The sequence below is a fragment of the Sus scrofa genome, chromosome 13 (assembly GCF_000003025.6).
Source record: "Sus scrofa isolate TJ Tabasco breed Duroc chromosome 13, Sscrofa11.1, whole genome shotgun sequence".
Lineage (NCBI taxonomy): Eukaryota > Metazoa > Chordata > Mammalia > Artiodactyla > Suidae > Sus > Sus scrofa.
This window is the reverse complement of record NC_010455.5, coordinates 76,996,924-77,022,841: the sequence shown is the minus strand read 5'-3', so window position 1 is coordinate 77,022,841 and position 25,918 is coordinate 76,996,924. Positions and strand designations below refer to the sequence as shown.

Here is a 25,918-nt window from a genome sequence, read left to right as displayed (position 1 = left end):
AGAACAGGTATGTCTTGAACTAGATGGTTAATAGCCGACCTCTTTTTTTTTAAAGTGGGGCACCCTGCGTGGCCAAGAATTGGGCAGCCTGAAGGTATCAGGTTCTTGGAGAAAATGCTAAAGGAAAAAACAGGGAGAGCAGTGGATTGCAAGGGCTGCAGATATATTTTGACCATTTAAAAAAAATTATGGCTGGCTTGTATCTGCTTAAAAACAAAGAATTAAGGTAAAGGGAGTCAGGGAGTTCCCATTGTGGCTCAGCGGAAACAAATCTGACTAGCATCCATGAGGACGAAGGTTCAATGCCTGGCCTTATTCAGTGGGTTAAGGATCCAGCGTTGCCATGAGCTGTGGTGTAGGCTGCAGATGCGGCTTGGATCTGGCATGCTGTGGCTGTGGTGTAGGTCAGCAGCTACAGCTCCGATTCGAATTCTAGCCTGGGAACCTTTGTATGCTATGTGTGTGGCCCTGAAAAGATTAAAAAAAAAAAAAAAAAGGTAAAGGGAGTCAGGAGATTAATAAGAACTCCCCTAAAAAAGTAAATGATATTAATCTGAGGGCAACAGAACAGAGGGTTTTATAACAAAAGAGAGAACAAGCATGTGTCAAGACTTTTAACAAAGGAAAAGAATGGATGACAAATGAGGAGGTACCCGACGTGCTGAAAGTGGGTTTAGGAAACTTAGAGGAGGAGGCAAGAGTCAAAGTATGGCAGTTAAAGTTTCTGGAGCAAAGAAAACTTGATTAACACCTATAATCTGACCTAGCAAAGAACTTGAAAGCAAGCTTGTCTATGATACACAGGAAAAGATGACTGCCCATTATTTGTAATGTTCTTTATCATTTTAAAATATCTCATCACGTTTGTTATTTTATTTGGTCCTGATCTGATTCCATTTAAAAGAAGGCAGGTATTTTTATCCCATTCTGCAGATGAAGAAATAAAGGTACAGAGAGGCTATTTTATATGCCACAAGCACGATGGGTCAAGATGGTGCAATGTCAGTCAATGAGAGGTGCTGAGGGGCTTTGGATGGTTCAGAAGACAGTTTCATTCTTTTCCCTTCACTTTCTGTTAGAGGCTAAAACTCAGTGGTGACAAATACTTTCTTGCTGTTCCTCGATTTCTGTTCCTATGCTGCTTTTGTCCCTCTTAGATTCATTCTCCACTCATTTCTTTTCCATCACACTTAAGACTGTGGGAAAAAGTATAAATTACATACTGAGAATTTAATCAGAAATGGGCATTAATCTCTCCAAGGCTGTTTGAGGTTGAAGATGAATGAGATAAACTTCAACGGATGAAGATTTCATAAACATGGAGTTTGCTTTGCACTTAAAAAACAGATCCCAGTCTCTACAACTACATTTTGGCATCACTTAGTCTGCACACTCAGGCTGGCCTTCCCAATAGCTTTCCTAACTACAAGAATCCATAAAAACATTCCTCATTGCTCTGACCACCTCCTCCCTGGCTGTCCCTTGGAGGTTATCTTCTCCTTTTCTTGTAGCCAGCCTGCCATGAGAACACAAGCACTCGGGGGCGAGTGCTGCAGGCACAGAGTCATCACCTGCAGAGGGGTGAGGACCCATCTACAGAGCAAAGAATGGAAGTAAGGCTGGTTTAGTGAGTAAGCACTTACTGCATGGGATAAGCTAAACGGAAGACATGATTGAATGATTTTTTTTAAATAAATGATTTTAAGAATTAAGAGGCAAAATCCAATAACATGAGATGATACCGTAATCGAAAATAATACAAACCCCATACACTCATGATATCTTCTGAGGTTGTTATTCACACAATTTTTAAAGGTATGAGCAGTTCACCTTGAGCTGACAATTTAAGTCTAGAAGCAATGGAGTTCCCGTCATGGCTCAGTGGAAACGAATCTGACTAGTTTCCATGAGAGTATAGGTTCGATCCCTGGCCTCGCTCACTGGGTTAAGGATCGGTATTGCCATGAGTTGCAGTGTACGTCGCAGACATGGCTTAGATCCTGTGTGGCTGTGGCTGTGGCATAGGCCGACAGCTGCAGCTCCAATTAGACCCCTAGCCTGGAACTTCCATATGCCATGGGTACGGCGCTAAAAAAAAAAAAAAAGGTTTAAGTCTAGGAGCAATGAACATAAATGCTTGGCACCCTTGAATGTGAATTTAGGGCTATAATCATGTACAGTTCAAACAAGTTAATCAAGACATGTATGTGTACACTGGCCAATGTGCCACATGATGATTTGGTATAAACAGTAAATTGTCATGTAAATGAATGACTGTTACTATGGCTAACCAAAATAGTTTTCATGTTGTCAGCTTCAATACTGGCAGTTTTTCCTGATGCCACCTACAGACTGATTCTCACTGTCTGCAAATAGGAAAGTCCTTATTTGCTCTGACTCCCTAGCAGGCAATCCCCTTCCCTGACTTGACAACACTCTTGCCTGCACTTTCCGTGACCCTGGGCAGGCCTTGCTCTCTGCTCTCTCTCACTGTTGGTTCACTATGAAGTATTAGTGGGCCAATGAACCACAGAGCAGGGCAGGGAGGCAGAAAGGGTCCTCAGTCAGGGGCTGGGAAAGGAAAGAGGAGGAAAGTGGATCCAGAGACCTTCAAGACAGCAGGCTGCAGGTCTCTAATCCTTGGATTGGCTCTCCAGGATTGGGAGCCCAGCAGAGTCCCAGCGAACCACCACGCCCCTCGATCTGCACTGTTTCTCCTTGCTCTGCCTGCCCGAAGCAGTCCGTGAAACCTCCTGTCTCTCTCACACAAGTTGTGCTACCATGTTAGATAGACCCCATTTGGCATTTATGTGATTAACATGTTACCTCCAAATACAGACTTCATTCATCCTCACTAAATTCTCTCTTTTGGATTTAGATTCATCACTCCAGCCCGTTCAGATAATTTGCCACCTTGATTCATAAAATAGCCATCTCTCAAAGCTTTGGGTAAGAAAATGCCAATGCCCTGAAAGAACTTATCACGTACTTGGGTGGATATAGCTTGGAAATGAGCTGATGGTATGTCAGCATACGTTCAAGGGAGATAACGATGTAGGAACAGCATGACGCAGGAGTCAGAGGACGTGTCTCCTGACATGGACAAACTCTGTGACTTCACGTACGTGTTTGTGGGATTTCAGTTTCCTCATGTGTACAACAGAGTGGAAACAGGTGAGCTCTTATTTCAGGAATGAAACTGTTTTTCACTAGAAACATCTAAGGGGTCAATAAGTAAGTTCTAAGATGTGGGGGTGTGAAGAAAAGAAGAATTAAAAAAAGAATTCTTTCATTTCCCTTATAATCACTCTAGTTACAAATCATTCAACACAAGTAACAAATGTTCTGAGGTTGGAAGTAGGAAAGAGGACAGGGCATAACTAGGAAGGGACATGATAGAAGCTGGGCTTTGAAGATGGGTGGCATGGGGGTGGCAGAGTGGAAGACCATTTTGGAGAGGACAGCCATGAGAGCCCACATGCAGAGGTGAGCCAATGGGAGGGCAGGTGGGGGTCAGGCACAGGCAAGGAACAATAGTTTGGGCTTTATCCTCCAAAGCAGTAGTTTTCAATTTTTTTTTTCCTTCTCTTTTCTGGCTGCCCTGAGGCATATGGGGTTCCCAGACCAGGGTTCAGATCTGAGCTGCAGCTGCCTGTGGCAACGCCAGATCTTTAACCCACTGTGCCACTCTGGGTATCAAACCTGCGACCCAGTGCTCCAGAGATGCTGCTGATCCTATTTTATCATAGCAGGAACTCCTGTTTTCAAAATTTTGAATGTTATTCTTGAAAGCCAAGGAACCGTTCCCAGTGGAAGAGTACATGGGGTCTTTGGAACTTCCACTTGGTGTCTACTCATCCACATGCAGTCCTTATTAAACCCTTCTGTCTCTTGCAGCACAGCTTGAGACCACTACCAAATCCTGAGGTATTATCTGACTCTTCAACATACGTGCATGATAAAAATAAAACCCAAACAAAACAAAGCACTCCTACTGATAGTAGGAATCCTTGAATATTGCTGAACTGGGGAATGACATGATCAAAGATAAACTGATGGTTATGCTCAGTATTAACTGTTCTAGGAGGAGGCTGGTGGCATAGAATCCAGTACTGAAGATGTTACAGTAGGCCTAGCATTAGGGGCTACAATATTAGATTAGAAGCGGTTGGATATATATTGGAAAGTATCAAAGACTTGCTTCCTAGTGGCAAATCCATTTATTTCTGAGAAGAATTACAGTGTTCAGCTGCCCTAATGGTTCGTTGCTTGGCTTCAGGGAAACGAGTTATGATCAATGAACGAGAACAAAAAAGAGATTTGTATTCAACACAAGGGAAATTTTTCTAACAAGTAAGACTACTTAATGATGGAACAGGTTGCTTGGCAAGGTAGTGAGTTTCCTGTTACTGAAAGCATTCAAGCAGATAATGAATTTACATGTCAGTGATGTCATGACTGAAGTTCCTAAATCAAATGGGAGGTCGATCTGGGAGACCGATAAGGTTTATTTTTTTTTTTTTCAAACTTAAGAGTTTCATGGAGAGGAACCACAGTTAATATATAAGTATCAAATAAATCTTTTCAAAATGGAAAAAAAAACCCTACACATGCTTAAAACCACAGAGTAAGGAAGGACACTGGGATTGCTAGAGAAAGGGAGATCATATGTCATTTAGTAATTATATTACCTTTGCAATTTTTCCCATTTCAAAAATGTCTGCTTTCTGATCTTCAATCTCCATGAAAGCAGATTCAATTCTGCTTAGAGTCTGTTCGTGATTACTGCAGGCATCAGGGAGTCCTTCAGGAAAGTAGAACCGTGGAATGTTTATGGATAATGCTGCATTCACAACATTATTCACATGAGGAACAGGGGAGAGAGGTCGAGGACTACTTGGAAAGGTGGCTGGAGGTGGAAGTGGTGTTCCAGGTTTCTTTTCTGGCTTATTCTGAATCTGGAAGGAAAATATGAGTATGAGACACAAAAATCCTAAACAGTATATATTTCTTGAAAGCCCTCACCAGTAATAGGAAGTTGGGTTTAAATACAAGAAACTGCAATTTGAAGGAGTGCAGATCAAGAGCTTACTCTACTCTAGAGGGGGGTAAGCATGCTCTGAGGGAATGCTTATCTACACCAAAAATAAATCAGTACATTAATTATCTGTCAATATTTGAGTTTATATAGGTTTGTGCTTAGAAAATCCTACAGTACATTTTTCCACTGTTATGTGTCAGACATTTAAGAGCACTATCAGTTGACATATTAAATATCTCAAGATGAATTCTCGGTCTGTTGGAAACAGATCAGTAAATTCTTCTTGAAGACTGTTCTTGGTCTTTCTGTGTGTTTCTTACCACTCCTTCAATAGACAGATAGAGTTAGCTCTTTTTAAATATGTATATCTAAAATGTATTGTGTGTGTGGGGAATGTCCTTCTACCTTCTTCCTTATGTTGACCTTATCTAGGCAGAATCATTGTCCAGCCCCTGATGCAGAAAAAGTCTTTGTTAAGAAAATTAAAGCATTTTAGTTTTGAAATGTCTACAGGCTGATTTACCTGCCCCTAGGGGCATGCCATTTTTTCTGAGATACACTTATCTCTCATTTTTGGTACACTCTAGTAGGGAAGGATCACGGTCATTAATTTCATCATGGCCAGACTTTCTTTACAGTTTATTAATTCATTAATAGTTTATATCATTCCTTTCTCCAAAAAGGATTTGATGTGGTGTACCATAAAGAGGCATAAGAAAGGACAGGACAAAAAGGTGGAGGCAATGGTGAGATTAAAATTATTCGTGATTTAGGGAAAGGTGAGGGTAGGTACACTAACACTCAGGTAGAAGTTTATTTTACCAGTGGAGACTAAACTTAGTTCTGAGATTCCTAGCAGAAAAAGCAAAAAAAGATTCCATTAAGATTTTCTGAGTTTTAATTTCTACTCTTTTTTTTTTTTTTTTTTGTCTTTTTGCTATTTCTTGGGCCGCTCCCGCGGCATATGGAGGTTTCCAGGCTAGGGGTCGAATCAGAGCTGTAGTCGCCGGCATACGCCAGAGCCACAGCAACACGGGATCCGAGCCGCATCTGCAACCTACACCACAGCTCACGGCAACGCCAGATCGTTAACCCACTGAGCAAGGGCAGGGACTGAACCCGCAACCTCATGGTTCCTAGCTGGATTCGTTAACCACTGTGCCACGACGGGAACTCCTAATTTCTACTCTTAATTTTGACCAAATTATCTATCAAGGCTCACAGCATGACACTGTTAGATGCCACATAAGGTATGAAAGATGGACATACCTTATGTTGACTAGTTGATTTTATTTTAAATTCACTATGAACACAAAATATTATTTATTTTAAATTCACTGTGAACACAAAATATTCTTTTTCCTTAAGTTATCCTAATACTGTTCCTAAAGTTTTAGCAATGATTTGTCAGTAAGAAGTGGATCTGAATATCATATTTCCTTTTGACATGTGGACTTAAAGCATGATCTTTCAATTCAGGGTAAAAAATCTTAGCTACTTTGAAAAGCATGAGTATTATAGGAAGATAGGCTTCATTCACATAAATATGTAACAAATATGGTTTAATGTCCTACTTTTGTTAAACATGGCCCATTTCTCATGTTAATACCTGACATTAATACACAGTGGATTTTGGTCATATGTGAATACTACTGGGGTTATGAAGGCAGTTGGTCACACCAAGCCTTTGCTGTGGTATCAGAATGTCACCCATATAAAGCAACAATCAAGGCAGAAATGGCAGAGGGAAGTGATGCCAATGACGTATGAAAAACTTAACAGAAAACACTGATGACTTACTAGCTCTGCATCCTCCAGAAAGTTACTTGACCTTTCAGAATTTCAGTAATGTAACAGATTATAACCCCTACTTCTTAGAAGGTAATTATGAGGATTAAAGGAAATTACAAGATGTAACATAGGTAAAAGGTTCAAACCATGCTAGGTAGATATGTCTTTATTTAATGAAATGAAATGTCATTTCATTAAATAAAGGCCAAAGGATAGGGTGCTCAAAAGATTAAATATAACTTGGCATGGTCCTTCAGATTCAGTAATAAATAAAATAAACATTTACATTTGTAAAGTAATTTGAAGTTTACAAACTAGTTTTTTTTTTGTCTTTTAGGGCAGCACCTGAAGCATATGGAAGTTCCCAGGCTAGAGGTCCAACTGGAGCTACATCTGCCAGTCTATACCACAGACACAGCAACACCAGATCCAAGCCACATCTGCAACCTACATCACAGCTCATGGCAATGTTGAATCCTTAACCAACTAAGCAAGGCCATGGATTGAACCTGCATCCTCATGGATACCAGTCAGATTCATTTCTGCTGAGCCTTGATGGGAACTCCTACAAACTACTTCTGATTTGACAAATTGATAACCTAAATAAACATTTCTCTCTGCCTTAATGGTAAATCTGCAAATATATAGTACACAGTCCTAGGAGTCAAAAGCAGTAGAAACTTCTTAAATTTCTAAAATAAGGCATATAATTCTTCATGGGCTTTACTTAGGTTATTTGTATTAGTGTCATTTCTTAGTATTCTATGTTGAGATTTGTGAGACTACAAGTATTATAATTATCAAAATTCTTTTGTTTCCCCAAAATGTTTCCCATGGTGTGACATCCAGGGCAGTTATAACCATAGAATTAAGACCACTGGTGCCAGTCGGGATGAAACTCAATAGTCTAGTGAACACTAGCTACTGGGGAAGGTTTAGAGCAAGGCCTTCAGTGTTAACTCTACACTTTTGCTTTGACAGAAATAAGTGACATTCAGAACAAACCTTGGCTATTCTGTCAAAGTTTTAATTCAAATGGGAAAATATTCGATTATACAATAGTCTGTTCTGCTTTCTTCAGTGTGCGTTTTAACATGGAGCAGTTTACTAACTGGCAAGTATTCATTAACTCATTGTTTAATTCCATATTTAAAAGGAAAATAAAAATAATACATTCATTTTGAACTTCCCAGTGTATCACTTTATTTTCCATTCAGTTCAATAGAAGACAAACAGTTTAAACCTTAAAGTAGTTGAATAAAACTGACCCTTTACAAACATTACAGAATAAAACACAGTAATGTAAAATTTGTCAGATTTATCAGCAAGTTTTAGCAACTGCTCACTTTGAATAAAACTACATCTTTCAAATCTAGGAACAGCATTAAAAGAGAATTAGCTGGGTAGAGTATCTCAATTCTTCATTATAATCTTTCCGTATAAAGACAGTATCATTTAGATATTCATTTTGTATAGTACCCTTATGCTATTAAGTTACTGTAGCATTTCCAATATTTGACAATTTTTTGCCTATTTTTAAAAAAGCAATTACATATGGTTCACTCAAGTATCTGAAATTATTCTAGGTCAGAATAACTACAAAGCTATGGTTTCTTGCTAGATTCTAGATGTCCATCATTGATACAGCCCTTGATTTGTATCTTATTCTATGTTAGGCATCTTGTTTGATGAAACACTGGCTATATGGTTGTAAGCAAGTAAGCATGGTCCCTGAAAGTAGCCTCTGCAGGCAGAAATGTCTCAGTCTTATAGCTGAGGGAAGACATTGTTTCACAACCAGAAGTAACTGCCATCCTTCGTTACCTATACACAGCATACCACACACATACAACTGCCTATGAGTAAAAATCTTTCAAAAAAAAAAGACCGTCAGTATCAATATTCTTTTTAAATAGATTAATTACAGATGTATGTATGTTAATGCAAATTTAGTCTATTGATTCAAAGTGCAAAACAAGGCTTTTAACACAGAAGTTCTAGTTCTCAAAAATATTTCTATGAAAAATGCTAAACTGTAAAATATTTAAGTTGTATTTATTGTTTCTAATACTGCATTTCCTCTCTACAACAGAAAAATGTGAGTACTGTACTTCAGGTCCAGAAGGTCTATTTTTAAACCTGTTGGAATCTCTCTACAAATAGCTTTCTGGAAATAGCTGAATAGAGGACACAGATTAATTCCTTGATCTAATATCAAGTGAGCTGTAAAATTATTTGTAAGTTAGTTCACTGGGTGGTTTTATTAGTAATAAAAATATTTTAAAAGAAAACACCCAAGTTTCAAACCTGTGCCTGCTGAAATGACTTCAGCCGCTTCTTAAACCGTGACGGGAGAACAAAATCACAGCCCCTTGCCAGGAAAGCTAACTCTCCCCTTAAATCCGGGTCCCTTCGTAGAGAGGTTTCCTTGATCATCATCTTTGAAAAGTGGATGTTTACTTAGCAACTGTCCAGCACACTTCTGAAGATGGTCAGATTTAGTAAGTTGTCAATCTCGTCAGGCAGAAAGGTATTTTTTTCTTCTTATCTCCCAAAGAAATTAAGTTCAAGCATTGTGCTCTCCCAGCCTCCAGGGACCACAATCCATGCTTGTACTGACATGCAGCTGGTTCCCAAATACAGCCTCTGGCTTCCAAGACCTGCTCATAATTTTCAAGTAAGAAACACTGGCTGCAATGGGCCTGTTGCTCCTCGTAGGTAGTTTTATGTCAAACTGACCTGCCCATGTGGAGAATACACAGCCTTCTGGGAAAGGAAGCACCCACTACTCTGAGCACCAAAGTTAGAAACATTACAGCTGGACCTAAACATAGTGACTTCTCAGATAATGCTAACTTCTTCAACTTGGAGTATGTGAGGTGTCAGTCCATACAAAACAGTTTCTCTTCAAGCCAGAAGAGAGAGAACATGTGGAATGTTTTTGATTTTGCTACTTAATATTTTATTAAAAAGGAGTGTGCTGCATTTCAAATTTGAAACTACCATTTTAAGAAGAGGGTTTTTTTGTTTGTTTTTTAATTCTTATTTGAACAGAAGCAAATATCCAAAACCACTAGATATATCCAAAATACAGAGAAAAACACTTTTATCTTCAAATGGTAACATACAAAGAGACATATTAGTCTCAAATCTAAAAATAATTTTTTTTTTTTTTTTTTTGCAGAAGACTATCTTAGTGATCTTTTTTTTTTTGAAGTGATTCTGAATCTGGATACATTTGAAAATTTATCCAAAGAATGGGTTAAGAAAGTATAGAGACAGAATGCCCAAAGAAAGCAGCTTTAGATACATGGAAGTGAAGGAAATTTTGCTATAAGAAAGGTACAAAAGATCATTAAGTAGCAATGACATAATACACCGTGAATCTGTGAGACTTGTTTTTCTTAAGCATCTTTCAAGAAATCTCAGATTTAAAATATATTTTATTATTTTATCACATATAAAACATCAGTCTCAGTTATTTACAAGTGAATCTTCAAGTATTCTCTCATGTTTACCATTTAGACTTCATATTTACTTTTAATCAACCATATTATTCAATCAGTATTTTCCACTCTTAAAAAATATACATCAAGTATTAGCAAATAAACCCCAAACCAAAAAGAGCTTATGACTTTCTTCTGCTGAATCTTTGTCTAATTTAGAGGGAATTAAATTCTTTGGTTTTCCACTGTTTCCTACAACTTCAGTTTTTTTCTTGATTTTGAGACATTTTAACAACACTTTATATAATGTGTATACTGGGCCTATACATCTAAACCTGCAGTTTTTAAATTTCTCTTTAGGTAGAATTCTCCGCTCCTTTAAAATCTTACCTGAAAGCTTTCAATACACTAGGACTTAAATATATACTAGGATTTAAATATTTATACATATACTAGGATTTAAAGAGGATTTCATTGAAACCACTGACCTGATGCTCAACCTGGGCCTTTCCTTCTTTTCCCCAAATTTCCTCTCACATGGCTTAGATGTTCACTGAGCTAGGTGGCTTTTCCTACATTCTTGCCTCTAACATTCTAATTCCTCTGTTGATATTTACCTCCAAATTAACACATTAAAAAAATTTTCCAGGAATGCAATTAGGACTTTAGATTTGTGATTTAATGCTCTTTCAATTAAGCCACACTTTAAGTTGTATTCCTCTCCTTTCCAACATCAACCCGTGGCTTCAGGGGGCTGACTTTTCATCCCCTTTCTGCGAATGCTTCCTCTCCTCAAATTATACACCCTTTACCACCCTTCAAAATCCAACTTAAATTTTACCTATTTCATAAAAGAGTCTATGAAACACTGTCGAGTCTCTCTAATGACTTCCATTTGTTCTCTGGATTAGCAATGCACACTGACTCATGGCTAACAGTTTAGTTTCTGTTATGCTCTCGTATTTCTTATCTCAGTAGTTCAGTCTTATGCTTAATAAAAGTGGTTGTACTTGTCCACACCTGTTTATACTGGTTGTATTTTTACAGTAAGTATTCAATTCAATTACATAATCTAATGAAATGTAAGTGTGGGAAAAGAGATCTGATGTTTCTAATTGGAGAAAAAAAAAAATCCTAAGTTGAATGTTTTACAAAAACTCCGTAGAGGCAAAATACTACTAATTTTTTTTTTTTTTTTTTGCTGTGAAATTTATCATGAGATAGAAGGGAAAAATTATTAAAACCTAGAAGGTATCTACACTCAAGGTATGCTTGATTACTGACTTAAGTTCCTTCTCCACTTTAATGAAACCGAAACTAGAAATCAGTTAAAAGTACTGAGTGTGATTTATCAAAGAATGATGTCATGAATCTTCAGTTGTCAGTAATGACACCTGCTCACAAAGAAAAGGCTTTGGACCTATAATAAAAGATCTGAATATATTATTTCAAGTTGAATAAAATGTTTAATACACACAGAGTTTATGATTCCCTACTGAGTAACCATCCCTCCCAATCACTGTCAGGTAAAAGGGCTTCTACTGCAATATTTTATCATCTGACAATATTTTCCAATAGTATCTAAACTCTTGAGGGTAGGGTTAATTTTAAAGTCATTCAATCACTCAAGAAATATTTTTATGACTAGTTATTACGTGCAGCTACTTTGCTGAGTGCTGAGGATATGAAGATGATAAAGAAGTGATCCCCTCTTTTCCTCACTGCACCTAGTACAATGTTGGTTTGGGGCAAAGTACAACAAATACTCTCATTTCGTTTACTTTCCAAAAATCTCTGGAGTTTCAAAGTCAGAACAGTGGTTAAAAGCCTGGCCCATTACCCTCTTAAGCAAGGAGAAAACATCTTGCCATGTTTTTTCTTGATGAAATAAGCTCTAAGTTTTTATTTATCTAACTGCTTTCCAAAAAATTCAGAGGGAAGGCCAGGTCCCCTAAAGGGGATTAGAAAAGAATTGGTCTGTGGCAATGAATTACCGATAGAGACAAACTATCATGATGTTTATTTGCTTTTTACTTATTTACTTGTATTTGTATGGAAGTATATACCTGCTTGGTTTTAGAAAGAATCTGAAAATATGAGTTAGTTTGAAGGGAACAGAGCAGCAAAGAACATGGTTTTTAGAATGACCTCGTCTTTACCAGAAAAAGATCAAACAAAAGGAATTTTGCGATTGATGCAAACATGGCCTCTGATCTACTCACTTCTCTCTCTACTTTGATCACAGAGAAAGCAGTACAACACATGTGTCTGTGTGCACAAAGGGAAGAGCTATTTCTAGGTGAGAGGTGTCTCCTAGAGGGACTAAACAGAATGAGGAATAAGAGAAAGCTATAAACATACAGTTTATAAATTAAATTTAGAAAGATGGAAAGTTGGGTAGTTATAATGGAAAGAGTCAATTGTAAGGGTCTTCCCAATGTCCTTCTGGAATAAACCATGAGATATTTTTTCCTGCCCTCTGTAGCATACATGAAGCCATCTTAATAAAATAGCTAGCCAACAGTAGATGTTTCCTACACAGAAACTTGCAACTCTTCTTGGCCTGCAAATCACTCATGTACATATACTGTCTAAAGACACAGTTTGTCTTGTCTAGACCATAGGCTCACCCTGGTCTTCAGGGCAACTGTTTTAAGAGAGCTTGACTAGAGGGTGAAAAGGACCAGTGCTCTCTTGTGGGATATATCAGTTGCTACCTCAAGATCCAGCTCTCTTGTGGGATATATCAGTTGCTACCTCGACTGGCATTCCTTTCCTCTCTTACCATTGCATATATGTTTCCCCAGAGTAAGCATGCTTAAGCAAGGAGGAACCAGCTGTGGGGTTCTCAAAGAGAACCAGCTGTGGGGTGGATTCCTAGGTTACAGAGTTTTACCAGGTTCCCTGGCAGGGATACATAGAAGTGGGGTTGGCCCCTTTGCAATGACCCTAAAAATGAAAGAATCTTTTTTAGTATAGCCTTCACTATATCAAGCAAGAAAAGATATCATCCCTTGTCACGTCCTTAAATGACCTTCAGAACTGAGGCATCCAGAAAGAGCCTGTACTCTGAACGAGGGTGAGACTGGGAAGGAGATAGAAAAGATGAAATTGTATGACACCTAACATTATATTTTTGTAGAATTCACTCTTTGAGTTTTAGTTTGAAACTCAGGATGTATTTACTAGAACTCTCATAACTCCCTGCCCTCCCTCATTTGATAATGAAGAGAATGGGGGTATACAATGTTAATTTTCTCTCTCCAGAAAAAATCAGCTCTATAGGATTTTTTCAGAAACAATGGGTTGATTACACAGGATAAAGAAAATCCAGAACATTTCCTGAAGACATGAATCACTTATTTTGACTTGTATAAAACTGCTAAACAGTGTTGTATATGCAATGTACCAGGCCAAAATAAGTATAGCCTTCATTTTATAAACCAGCATGTAAAGTCATATCAGCCTCAGATGAAGTGGGCTCTGGAGACTGAGATGATAGCATCAATCAAGGCTCAGAGTTAAGAAGACCTATTGGCATAAACAAGGCAGCAAAACTGTGAACATCTGAGTGACAGAAAGGCATAGCACAGCAAGACTGGGAAATCGGCTCAGCTGTGAGGACCCATGTTGAGGTGAGTGTCAGAATCAGAAGGAGAGTCACTATGAAGTGACATCAAAAGATTTTGCTCATAAGATGCTACAGGGAAAAAAAAGTTACATATTAAACAGGAAGTTTCGCTATATCAATAGGGTACTTCTGATTTTAAAAAGGAGCTGGCTGTTTTGAAAAACTTAAAAATGCTAAATCGAAGGCCTTTTTCTGTCTACACAAAAAGCTTGTTCACAGCAGTGTTATTCATAGTAGCCAAAAAGTGGAAACAACCCAAATGTCTATCAGTGGATTAATGGATAAACAGAATGTGGTATAGTCATACAATGGAATAGTATTTAACCATAAAAAGAATGAAGTACTGATGCATGCTACGTGATAAAACTCGAAAACATTACGCTAAGTGAAAGAAGCCAGACATAAAAGACCATATATTGCATGATTCCATTTACAGGAAATGTTCAGAATGGGCAAATCCATGGTGACAGAAAGAAGATTAGTGATTTTCAGAGGCTGGAGGGAGTGACTGCTAACAAATATACATTTTTTTTTTTTTGTGGAGTGATAAAAACGTCGTGGAATTAGTGCTAAGCGCTGTATAATCTTGTTGAATGTATTAAAACCTACTGAATTATGCACTTTATTTTTTCTGTGATTTTATTTTTATGTGTATCTTACTGATGTAGGAACAAAGTGATATAATGAACTACAGGGCATACTTTTATATCACAATGTTAAAAAAGCCTTTCTTGGTTGTAACTGGCAGAGCAGTTAAAAGAGGTAATTAGGAGTTTCCATTGTGGCTCAGTGGTAATGAACTGCCTAGTATCCATGAGGACATGGGTTCAATCTCTGGCCTTGCTCTGTGCGTTAAGGACCCAGAATTGCTGTGGCTGTGGTGTAGGCCTGCAGCTGCAGCTGTGATTCAACTCCTAGTGTGGGAACTTCCATATGCCATGGGTGTGGCTCTAAAATGACAAAAAAAAAAAAGGTTAATTATACCTTGCAATCATAGACTTTGTTTAAAATGTCATTGTAAATAAGTTTTAATAGAGGAAATTAATTATAAGCTAATTAGTTAATTACTCTTAATCCTAAATTTTTATATCCTTTTCCTCTGTACTCTAATTTGGATTTTTCTCATTGTTTAATTAACAGCTTGTTTTATTATTAACGTTATTTTACCCTTAAGTAATGAAACAGTGGGTTGGGGGAAGGATGCTGGGTGGTAATGGTGGTGATGAACAATGCTTCCTTTGCTCCTCTAGCCTTAACTACATTTTTGACAGCAAAATAGGAGGAATCTAATAAGCAATTTTGTGTCTTGCTTCAACTGCCTCCAAATGATGGGAACACATTCCATGATCCATAAGGGAAAGAACCCACAAATCCAATATTTTTATCTCTCATTGTTCTAAGGCTTGGGTATAGATGGTTTTCTAGTATCTGGGAGGAGAGGTAATTAAGAGCCTAACATTATTACATATTATATATAATTCTTGGATCTTTAGAATTTCTAGAGTTCTGTACTTCTTAGTCTCCCTTCTTCCTTCAGGAAATCCCTCAAGTAGATATTGCTCATTGTAGAGCATAAGAATGAATTCATTTTTGGCCTATATATGTTAGTCAACTCAGCTTAGAACAGAGGGTTTCCAATCCACCAACATTGTCATGTTGAATGTCAATGTACCCACAGGGGCAGTGCTATGAAATACCTTGCTCCAGTCTTTGTTGGGGGTGTGAATGTGTGTGATTTCTCAGTAATTTGGGGGTAAGGGCTGAATGCACAGATGTCAAAGGAGAAGGCTAGAATCGATGGTCAAGGACCTGGGGGTGAGCATTATGTTGCAATTACAGCAACTGAAAGATCTGTCTCCTGGCCAGCAATCAAAGTGCCTTCTGGATGCCTGATTTTAAAGAGGCAAGAATGGTAGCATGTTTATCTGCTGATGGAATGATCAAATGGGAAAAACTGATGACTGCAGGGGAAAAAAAGGGTCATTCACTAGAGAAGTGTTCTTGGGTTGATGGGAGAGGATGGGATCTTAGAGCACAAAGTATAGGGGATGGCCTTAGACAGGGGCCCTGACTGTTCATGCACAGTAGCAGAAGGAAGGGAAAGTATATGGGTACTGATGGTGGGTGGCTACAGGTCTCCTCCATTTGCTTCAGTTTTCTCAGTAAGATAGGAAACAGTTTTTCACTGAGGGTGAAGATGGAAGAGTAGGTGTTACAGGACAGAGAAGAAACTACCAAAGGGTCATTTGCAGAGTGGTAAAGTGAGGGAATGGAGAAACATAGTAGGACTGCCAGAGTGCTAAAGGCCCACTGGAGGTTGGCGGTCATAAATTTAATGCAAGACCACTGAGTACAGTTGTGTGATCTCCAGCCAAGGTCAGCTGTGCAAATAAAGAGATCTAAGTAGACAGAGAACACGATTTAACATGAGTTGGAGTTTTACCAAGCGAATACTACAAAATGAGGGCAAGGCATAGAGGCTGAGAGTGTTTTCAGGGAGTGAATTTTAATGAGGAATGATGACAGTAGTTCTCAAACAAGATCATGCATCAGAATCACCTAAAGAGTCTGGGCTGAGACCTGAGAATATGCATTTCTATACAGCTCCCAGGTGATGCTAATGCTGTTAATTGGGAACCATGCTTTTAAAGCCACTGATATAAATGCAAGACCACAGAATGAGGAGCTAAAGAAGAGCAGAGGACAAGCTCATTGGAGGAGAGATCAAAGAACCAAGAAGCCTGTGTACTGGATGCCTCATCTACTGAAAACTCACAAGAACTTGAGCAAGTAGTACTGGAAAGTGTCATGAAACCAGGAGCTTAAATCTTCAAGAAATAAAGGAATGGGCCTGGGGGCTAGTAGATAACTACAATCAAGGAGAGGGACTGGGTGGTGAGTCTGACATTAGGTCAAAGTTCAGTGAGGATAGGTTCAGAGAGGTGGTAAAAAGAATAGTCTGGAATCTGCAAAGGAAGGCAAGAACACTCACTCTCCCTCCAGATCCAGTGGGAGAGGGGGTGGGGTAGCTACAGCACCCTTAGGGAGAGACAGGTTTCAGGTAGAGCAAGAAGGAAAGGGAAAGTTTAGAAAAGAGTCTGATGACCTAAGACATTTTGCCAGTGAATGATCAAGAGGGCATGGTGAGGAGTTCCCGTCGTGGAGCATCGGAAATGAATCTGACTAGGAACCATGAGGTTGCAGGTTCGATCCCTGGCCTCGCTCAGTGGGTTAAGGATCCAGCATTGCCATGAGCTGTGGTGTAGGTTGCAGATGCAGCTCGGATCTGGCATTGCTGTGGCTGTGGCATAGGCTGGCAGCCGTAGCTCCAATTCGACCCCTAGCCTGGGAATCTCCATATGCCACAGGTGTGGCCCTAAAAAGACAAAAAAAAAAAAAAAACCAAACAAACAAAAAAAAGAGGGCATGGTGAAAGGATTTCATGGTTGGACTTAGAAAAGGGTATGTACAAGAGTAGGGTGAGGAGAATGATGATCTGGATTCCTGGATTTCTTATGGTCACTGATGTAAACAGGGATGAATATTAGATTAGTCCTAATGGTCTTAAGGCAGAGAATGGTGAAGCTGTGTGTTGGGTAGGCCTGTGAGGAGGACCTGAGGGCTTACCAGGAGCAAGGTGAGTTCCTTTTCCGGAGGCTGAGGAGGGCTGTACTTATCAGCAGTACCTGGATATATAGGTTTCATGTTTTACTTCTAGAAGGATATATAGTTTGGAGCAAATTTACTAAATGTTTGTGTGTGTGCAAACATATTAATAAAAAGGGGTCACATTGTTACATCTGTTTTGCAATTTATATACATATATGTGTGTGTGTGTGTGTATTTTTGTGTGTGTGTGTGCTTTTTAAGGCCACACCCATGGCATATAAAAGTTCCCAGGCTAGGGGTCAAATCAGAGCTATAGCTGCTGGCCTACACCACAGCCACACCAACTCGGGATTCAGGCCATGTCTGCGACTTACACAACTCAAGGCAACACCAGATCCTTAACTCATTGAGAGAGGCCAGGGATCAAACCCAAATCCTCATGGATCCTAGTTAGGTTCATTAACTGCTGAGCCATGAAGGTAACTCCCAATTTATATTTTTAATTACCTATTTATCATGTCCATTTTTCTACATTAGTACACATATATCTACCATGTTCTTTTGAATTCTGACAGGGACATATCTGAGATAAGTGATGCTGATTAATTAGAAAGGATGAAGATGCCAAGAGGACCTGACCTTAGAAGACATTAAAGGTGCAGGGGAAAGACAAGGTGAGGTTATTATGCAAATTTATGTTTGCCACTGGCTAGATACCTTTACTTTTATTCACTTACATGGTGGTTAAATGAAGTAAAAGGGAGAATGGTTCCCTATTGTATTTTTGTGTGTTTTGATTTCTTTTTTTTTTTTTTTTTGTCTTTTTACTATTTCTTTGGGCCGCTTCCGCGGCATATGGAGGTTCCCAGGCTAGGGGTCGAATTGGAGCTGTAGCCACTGGCCGACGCCAGAGCCACAGCAACATGGGATCCGAGCCGCGTCTGCAACCCACACCACAGCTCACGGCAACGCCGGATCGTTAACCCACTGAGCAAGGGCAGGGATCGAACCCGCAACCTCATGGTTCCTAGTCGGATCCGTTAACCACTGCGCCACGACGGGAACTCCTGATTTCTACTCAAATATTCCCAGCACTGAACCCAAGAAACCATCAGCACTTATAAAGCTGGGGGAGAAAAACATTTTCCCTCAATGACATAACTGGTTAAGATTAATGAAGGAATGGATACAAACCTAGTAAAAACAGAAAAGTGTTTATTAAATATTCCATAAGAAACTTTTAATGAGGTTCCTAAAGTGTGCTTTGCTATAATTTTATATTCATAATTATTCTACATTTAAATATACATATAAAATTTAAAAATATAATATCTAAACTTTGAAAAGTTTATGTTAGATCATTAACCTGGGAAGGCCCTTAGTTCCCCCTGGAATGATAGCTCAGACACATATTCCTGATCAGGGTCAGAAAAAAAACAAATTGAATTCTAGTAACAGTGCAAATCCTACTCACCATGAAAGATTTCTCTGACCCTCTTGGGCATCCAAAAAACAAAAAACAAACAACTGTACTGAAATTCAATGGCCAGAAAGGTCTTTTTCAAGCTAAATTCATGGGGATGAAGACAGGACTTCTAAGAATGGGGGAAGGACAATGAGATGTATAGATACCTCTTAAGGAGAAATGATACATTTTCAGGATATAAACAAACAGCTCATTATGTGGAGGTACCACAACAGGGCTTGAAGGTGCAATGGTGAATAAGAGAGTACCCTCTCCTCAAAATGCTCACAGTCTATAATCAAGAGATCCCCATCTTGGGATAAGGTAAACGAGTCTATACTCTTACTGGGGTTCTCCCCTCTTGCCAGGGAAGGTGTTAGGACTTTCCCCAGAACGCCACAGGTTTTTAGATGCTAACAGCTAGAGGAATTAAGAGGTCAGAGGTCTGTGAATCTTGCTGAGGCACCACTGTCAAGTCCTAGAAGGGAACCTGATGTCAGGTCCTTTTGCACACATCTTGAGAAGCCGAAGGCAGAGAAATTGATGGCCTTCAGGCAAGAGGGCAGAGTGTCCATTTGAGAAGGAGGCAAAGCAGACAAGAAAAGTCCCTTCATTTGATTATTCATTCACTTATTTGTTTATTCATTCAACAAATATTATTTAATTCCACCATTTGCTAAATAAAGGCCAACAAAGGACAGTGGTCCAGGGAAACTTGAGGAGAGATTCACAAATCTCTCTGCATACTCTCATTTTAATATTTCATTTTTATTAGATGTATGTTTGGGAACTAGAGATACAATTTTTTTTTTGTCTTTTTGTCATTTCTTGGGCCACTCCTGCGGCATATGGAGGCTCCCAGGCTAGGGGTCTAATCGGAGCTGTAGCTGCCAGCCTACACCAGAGCCACAGCAATGCGGGATCCGAGCCACGTCTGCGACCTACACCAAAGCTCACGGCAACGCCGGATTGTTAACCCACTGAGCAAGGGCAGGGATCGAACCCGCAACCTCATGGTTCCTAGTCAGATTCATTAACCACTGCACCACGACGGGAACTCTGGGAACAGGAGATACAATTTTGGAGGTTGAAGTGGTAAAAGAGAAGAAAAGGTCTGAACTAGGCTTTCAGGCAGACTGTCTGCTTAAAGTCTGACTTAAAAACTGCAGAAAACTAATGGGAAATGGGTCCCATCCTTCTAACCCTTTACCTTATTAGTGTGCATTCTATTAATTGGAATTCATAATAATATAACAGAGCAGCCTGATATTTCCCCTTATACTCTCCTGGAAAGGAGAGTTTCTGTTAAGCCAATTTCATTTGCCCTTGATCATCAAGATTAGACTACCACAGAGCTTGGGTTTGAGAGAAATAATGGATTTATGATCTATCTATCTGGTCTTCCTTACTGGATTCCCCTGGGACCAAAGGCTTATGTTTGTAAGATAGATGGAGACGATTAAGGTACATTTTGATGTGTTGGAACAGAATGGAAATGGTTCTCGACAATGTGAGAAATAAACCTGAGTGTAGTATACTAACACTATAATAACATCAACATCTAAATTTACTGTATGAAAGTACAGTATCCATATCTGAATGCTATTTCCTCCAGAGAAACTTCCTTGAATTCCACGAAATGGGGTGTTGCTCTCCCTTCTCTGAGTTCCTGTGTCTGATTCATTTTTATCCTCAACTGTGTGCCGTACACAGTGCATGCTTAAGCGCTTAGAAGCTACCTTTTCAAAAAATAAATTTTGGGGCTCAAGATGGAGCCTCTCCTTCCTTGGGTGCCAGTTAGCAAACCAAAACTTAGATAATTACGTGTCCTTGTAAATGCGCTGCTTAACCAGAAACACAGTACATTCCATCAGCTAATCCCCAAACACCAAGCTAACTCCCCAAACAAGGTTGACTTTGTAGCTGCAGCCAATCAGATATTTTCTATTTTTCTCTCCGTTGTTCTTTATTCTTTATCATATAAAAGCTTCTTGCCTTCTGCTCCATTTTGCTGTTCTCTGAGACTGTCCACTTCACGAAATGTTGACATTTGTTTGTATATGTTAAACTGTCTTCTCTAATCATTTTTCAACAACTATAAGTGACCTTTACCAGATTATTGAAATATGTCCAGCTAAAGTTCACATTTGGCAATACTTTGACAGTATTTTTATTCTTCAATCTTGAAATTAATAAAGTTTTGAAATATATTAAAATTTAAATGTGTACTTTTTAGTAATTCAGACAGGATTCCTCCTCAATTAGTGATATTTGTAAGGTTTCACTAGATTTAAATATTATAGTGTGGCTTTAAAAAAAAAACCTTCCTCGGGAGTTCCCATTGTGGTGCAGGGGGAAATGAACCCAGCTAGTATCCATGAGTATGCAGATTTGATCTGGCCTTGCTCAGTGGGTTAAGGATCCAGTGTTGCCATGAGCTGTGGTATAGGTTGCAGATGTGGCTCGGATCCTGTGATACTATGGCTGTGGCTTAGGCCAGCAGCTATAGCTCCAATTCGACTCCTAGCCTGGGAACTTCCATATACTGTGGGTGTGGCCCTTAAAAAGCAAAAAACAAACAAACTAAAAAAACCCTTTCTTTTTATTTAGTTTAAAATCTTTTCCATTGAGGAATCCTTCCCCCTGCCCTCCACTTTCAACTGAGACAAGCAATAATGGAAATTTCTTCTGGGCTTTGTTTTTACTAAAATTAAGTGGAAATAATTTTCAGGGGAGGCTACAGTTTTTTATTTTAACCTGTGAATAACACCTAACAGGCTATTGCCCATAAAGCTAAAAAAAGACCAAAAATGACTGTAATACCATCTGCTGGTGGTAATAAAATGTGGATTTAAGGTGTCATTATTATGTAAATTATCAGAGCAGTATAGTTTTTCAAAATATTTTTATCTCCCAGGTCAAAACGTGTTCTCAGTAATTCACTTATTTATAACCATGAAACCCTCTGAAACCTCAGCCACACCCCCTTTCTCTCAAGTTATTATTTTTTAAGAAAAATTTTAGTTGATTTATATGTTTCAGGTGTACAACATAGTGATTTGACATTTTTTAATAGACTGTACTCCATTTAGTTATTGTAAAATATTGGCTATATTCCCTATGCCATACAATATATCCTTGTAGCTTATTTATTTTCTGCCTAGTAGTCTGTACCTCTTAATGACCTTCGCTAATCTTGCCCTGCCCCTCTCCACTCTCCCCACTTGTAACCACTGGTTTGCTCTCTGTATGTGACTCTGTTTCTGTTTTGTTGTATTAATTCATTTGCTTTAATTTTTTAGATTCCACATGTAAGTAAAAATGTGCTGTTTTTTTCTCTTATTTAACTCATTTCAGGCCCATCTGTACATCAGCTACTCTAGAACCTACCGAATCGTTTCCTGTCACTTTGAGTCTTTGTGAGGAAATCATGTAGAGAGGCAAATGCTCATTGTTGACCAATGATATAGATAACAACATAGAGAATTCACAAGCAAAGAAAGGAAACACAGGGAGTAAGGCATGGATGAAAAGGAACCTGTTTCAAGTGGAAAAGTCAGAGATAGGTAGTGACGGGAGAGTAAAGGGGAGAAAGCTAGGTAGATCAGAACTCATGATGAACGATTTTGAAACTCTGGGCTTATTTATTTTTCTGTTTCTACTGGTACACTGTCTGACTGCCATCAACCATTGGTAGTCTCTACGACTGATACTTAATGATGTTTCCAAGATTTCCAATGCCTTTAACAAAACATCACACTGAACCTTATCCAAAGTCTGCTTTGCTGACCTACCATGAAATAATATCTAATCCAAGGATTAGGAAACTTTTTCTGTTAATGGCCAGATAGCAAATACATTAGACTTTAAGGTCTCTGTTGTAACTACTCAATTTAGTAGGCAGAGCACAAAAGCAGTAATGAACCACATGTAAATGAATGAGAAAGGCTGTGTCCCAATAAAACTATTTACAAACTCAGGTGGCAGGCCAGATTTGGCCCATGGACCACAGGTTGCTGACCCCTGATTTTAGACCAATATCCTCTTTAATAACCACTCAGTATCCTCTATTTTCTATTTGACTCCCTCTCCCAATACAGGTTTGAATAGTATTTCTGGACAACAAATCTGGACCACAAATACTGTTCACTCTTGAGAAATTATTTTGAAATACATATTAAAATATTAATGACATAAAATATTATCAAGTCAATCTTTCTTCTCAGGAATAATAATCAACGTCATATAAAAATACTTCCTACATGCCCTTTACATAAATCTCTTAAAATTGAACTGTTTTGAATACCTGGAAAAATTCTGAGTGTTCAAAAGGTTAAAAAAATCCTTTAAAAATTTTTTCTTAAAAAAATCATAACGTAGAACTCCTCTGCTTTAAAGTCTACTTTAGTTCCCTACCCCTCTAGAACTTTTTAAAAAGCTGAAGCATAGTTGCTATATGATATTATGTAAGTTAAAGGTGTATGATATAATGATTCACAATCCACTTACAGTTATTGTAAAATATTGGCTATATTCCCTATGTTGTACAATAATCCTTGTGGCTTATTTTATACCTAATAGTTCGTACCTCCTGTTCCCCTATCCCTGTGTTTCCTCTCTCCCCTTCCTTCTCCTTACTGGTAATAACTAGTTTGTTCTCTGTATCTGTGAATCTACCACTTTCCTGCAGAACTCTTTAGCATAACATACAAGCTCATTCATAAGTTGGTTCCGATCTACCTCTCTGATTTTATTTTCTACTTTGTGTTCTTTCTCTTTATACAGTAATAAAAAACATGACCAACAATACTGTATAAAAATTTGCAGGAGAAAAACACTGACTCTTCAGGAAGTGGTTACTTCTGGAAAGGGAAGAGAGTTTTAGGTGTTTTAACTTTATCTGAGATTATTTTTTTTAAAAAAAGATGATGATATTAATGACAATATTAAATAAAGCAAAGATCTGAAGCAAAGCTACAGCAAAAAAGATTTGACAAAGCTACATGGTGGAATAAGAGAGCTTTTTCCATCATTCACAACACTTTTTCTATTTGTTTAAAACAGGGCTAACAAACTACAGTCTGTGGGCCGAATCTTGCCCACTGCCCATTTTTTAAGGCTTGGAGCTAAGAATGTTTTTACATTATTAAAGGAATTTTTTTTTTTTTTTTTTTTAAGACACAGAAGATGATGTGACAGAAAACTTGTGACCTGCAAAGCCTAAAACATTTACTGTTTGGCCCTTCAGAGAAAACGTTTGCCAATTCCTGATTTTAAATCTTTCATAAGAAATGAAAGATTTAAAAAAAAAAGGTAAGGAGGTAACTGAGTCAAGGAAGAATGGTTTTGTTTTCTTTCATTAAGTATCTTCCTGAATTAAACATTTTATGTTGCCCATTTCTTTTTCTTTTTGGCCATACTCACAGCATGTGGAAGGTCCTGGGCAAGGGACTGAACCCATGTCACAGCATCACCCCAGGCTGCTGCAGTGACAATGCTAAATCCTTAACCTGTCGCACCATAAGAGAACTCCCTATATTACCCATTTTCTTTAAATTAGCTTTTCATGAATTACTTTTTCTTTTTTGGCCAGCCTGCAGCATATGGAGTTTTCCAGCCAGGGATCAGATCTGAGCTGCAGTTGCAACTCTGGATCCTTTAACTCACTGAGTGGTGCTAAGGATCTAACCTGTGTCCTGGTGCTACAGAGACGCTGCCAATCCCATTGCACCACAGAGGGGGCTTCCTGCTTTTTCAACTTTTATCAGGAAGAAATCTCAACATCTTATTAAAGAAAAAAAATTGTAACTATGTATGGTGACGGATTGTAACCAGACTTACTGTGGTGATGACTTCATAGTGTATACAAATATCAAATGATTATGTTGTACACCTGACATTCGTATGTTAATTATACTGCAATTTAAAAAAATGTACCTCTGGGGGAAAAAAGAAATCTCATTAAATTTTATTCTATGATATTGAAACTTACTTAAAAGACCTTTGGGTGAGTCTTTTAATATGATTTTGATTTCAATCCACACTTGTCAAAAAAACTAGGAAGCTCATTTACAGCCCAGTGTGTCACTTCTTGATAGGTGTACTTAGACTGGAGACCCACTTAAGTCAGGGACACAGGAAAGGTGCTGCGTGGGACCTATTCTTGGCTTTAGGTTCACATTTTCTGCTTTCTGCAGCCCACCTCTTCTAGAATAATTCTGCCCCCACCCCCCCTTTTTTTTCCCACAGAAGATTATGTGGCAAGAGGGTTAAATAAAATTCAAAATACTGGGGGTTCCTGTCATGGTGCAGTGGTTAACGAATCTGACTAGGAACCATGAGGTTGCGGGTTCGATCCCTGGCCTCAGTGGGTTAAGGATCTGGCGTTGCCCTGAGCTGTGGTGTAGGCTGCAGACGTGGCTCAGATCCCGCGTTGCTGTGGCTCTGGTGTAGGCCTGTGCCTACAGCTCCGATTAGACCCCTAGCCTGGGAACCTCCATATGCCGCGGGAGCAGCCCTAGAAAAGGCGAAAAGGCAAAAAAAAAAAAAAAAAAAAAAAATCAAAATACTGTACCATAGTAAGAGTTTCTGGCTCTAATAGTTGTGAGACATTGAGATATGTTATCAGAGAAGGCAGACCTTTTTTTTAAAGGGGGAAAGTAGTGTGATAATACATCTAAATATCTTAGCATGCCTCAGATCCTAAGAGATGTTAGATTTTCTGTTATTACCATTTTGAGGTTGTTATTTTCTTCTCTTTATAAAATATTAAGCACATCAGTACTGCCGAAAGGATTTTTTTTCTTATTTTTGTAATTAATTTCCACAGTTTCTCCCCCCAGCACTAACCCACATTAACTAAAGATATTACCATTTATCAATCAATGAATGAGGAAATCTCACACAGAGATATCACGAAAATGCTCAGTGAACAA

General features: G+C 38.6%; 1 protein-coding gene and 1 long non-coding RNA gene across 6 annotated transcripts in view; one reads left to right on the top strand and one right to left on the bottom strand.

The window, feature by feature from the left end:
• Positions 1–25,918, bottom strand: part of PPP2R3A (protein phosphatase 2 regulatory subunit B''alpha) — a 203,204-nt gene that overhangs the window by 125,680 nt on the left and 51,606 nt on the right. For 4 of the 5 annotated variants that reach the window (XM_021069482.1, XM_021069485.1, XM_021069483.1 and 1 more), the window contains one exon: positions 4,692–4,958. In XM_021069482.1, coding sequence (XP_020925141.1) covers positions 4,692–4,958 — 267 coding nt within the window. Of the gene's footprint in view, positions 1–4,691; positions 4,959–9,139; positions 9,620–25,918 lie in introns of those variants that run through there. The other variant, XM_021069486.1, reaches the window with a different exon arrangement.
• Positions 10,055–24,291, top strand: LOC110256302. The gene is made up of 3 exons (XR_002337693.1): positions 10,055–13,913; positions 18,094–18,192; positions 24,162–24,291. It is a non-coding gene; the product is annotated as an uncharacterized LOC110256302 (long non-coding RNA).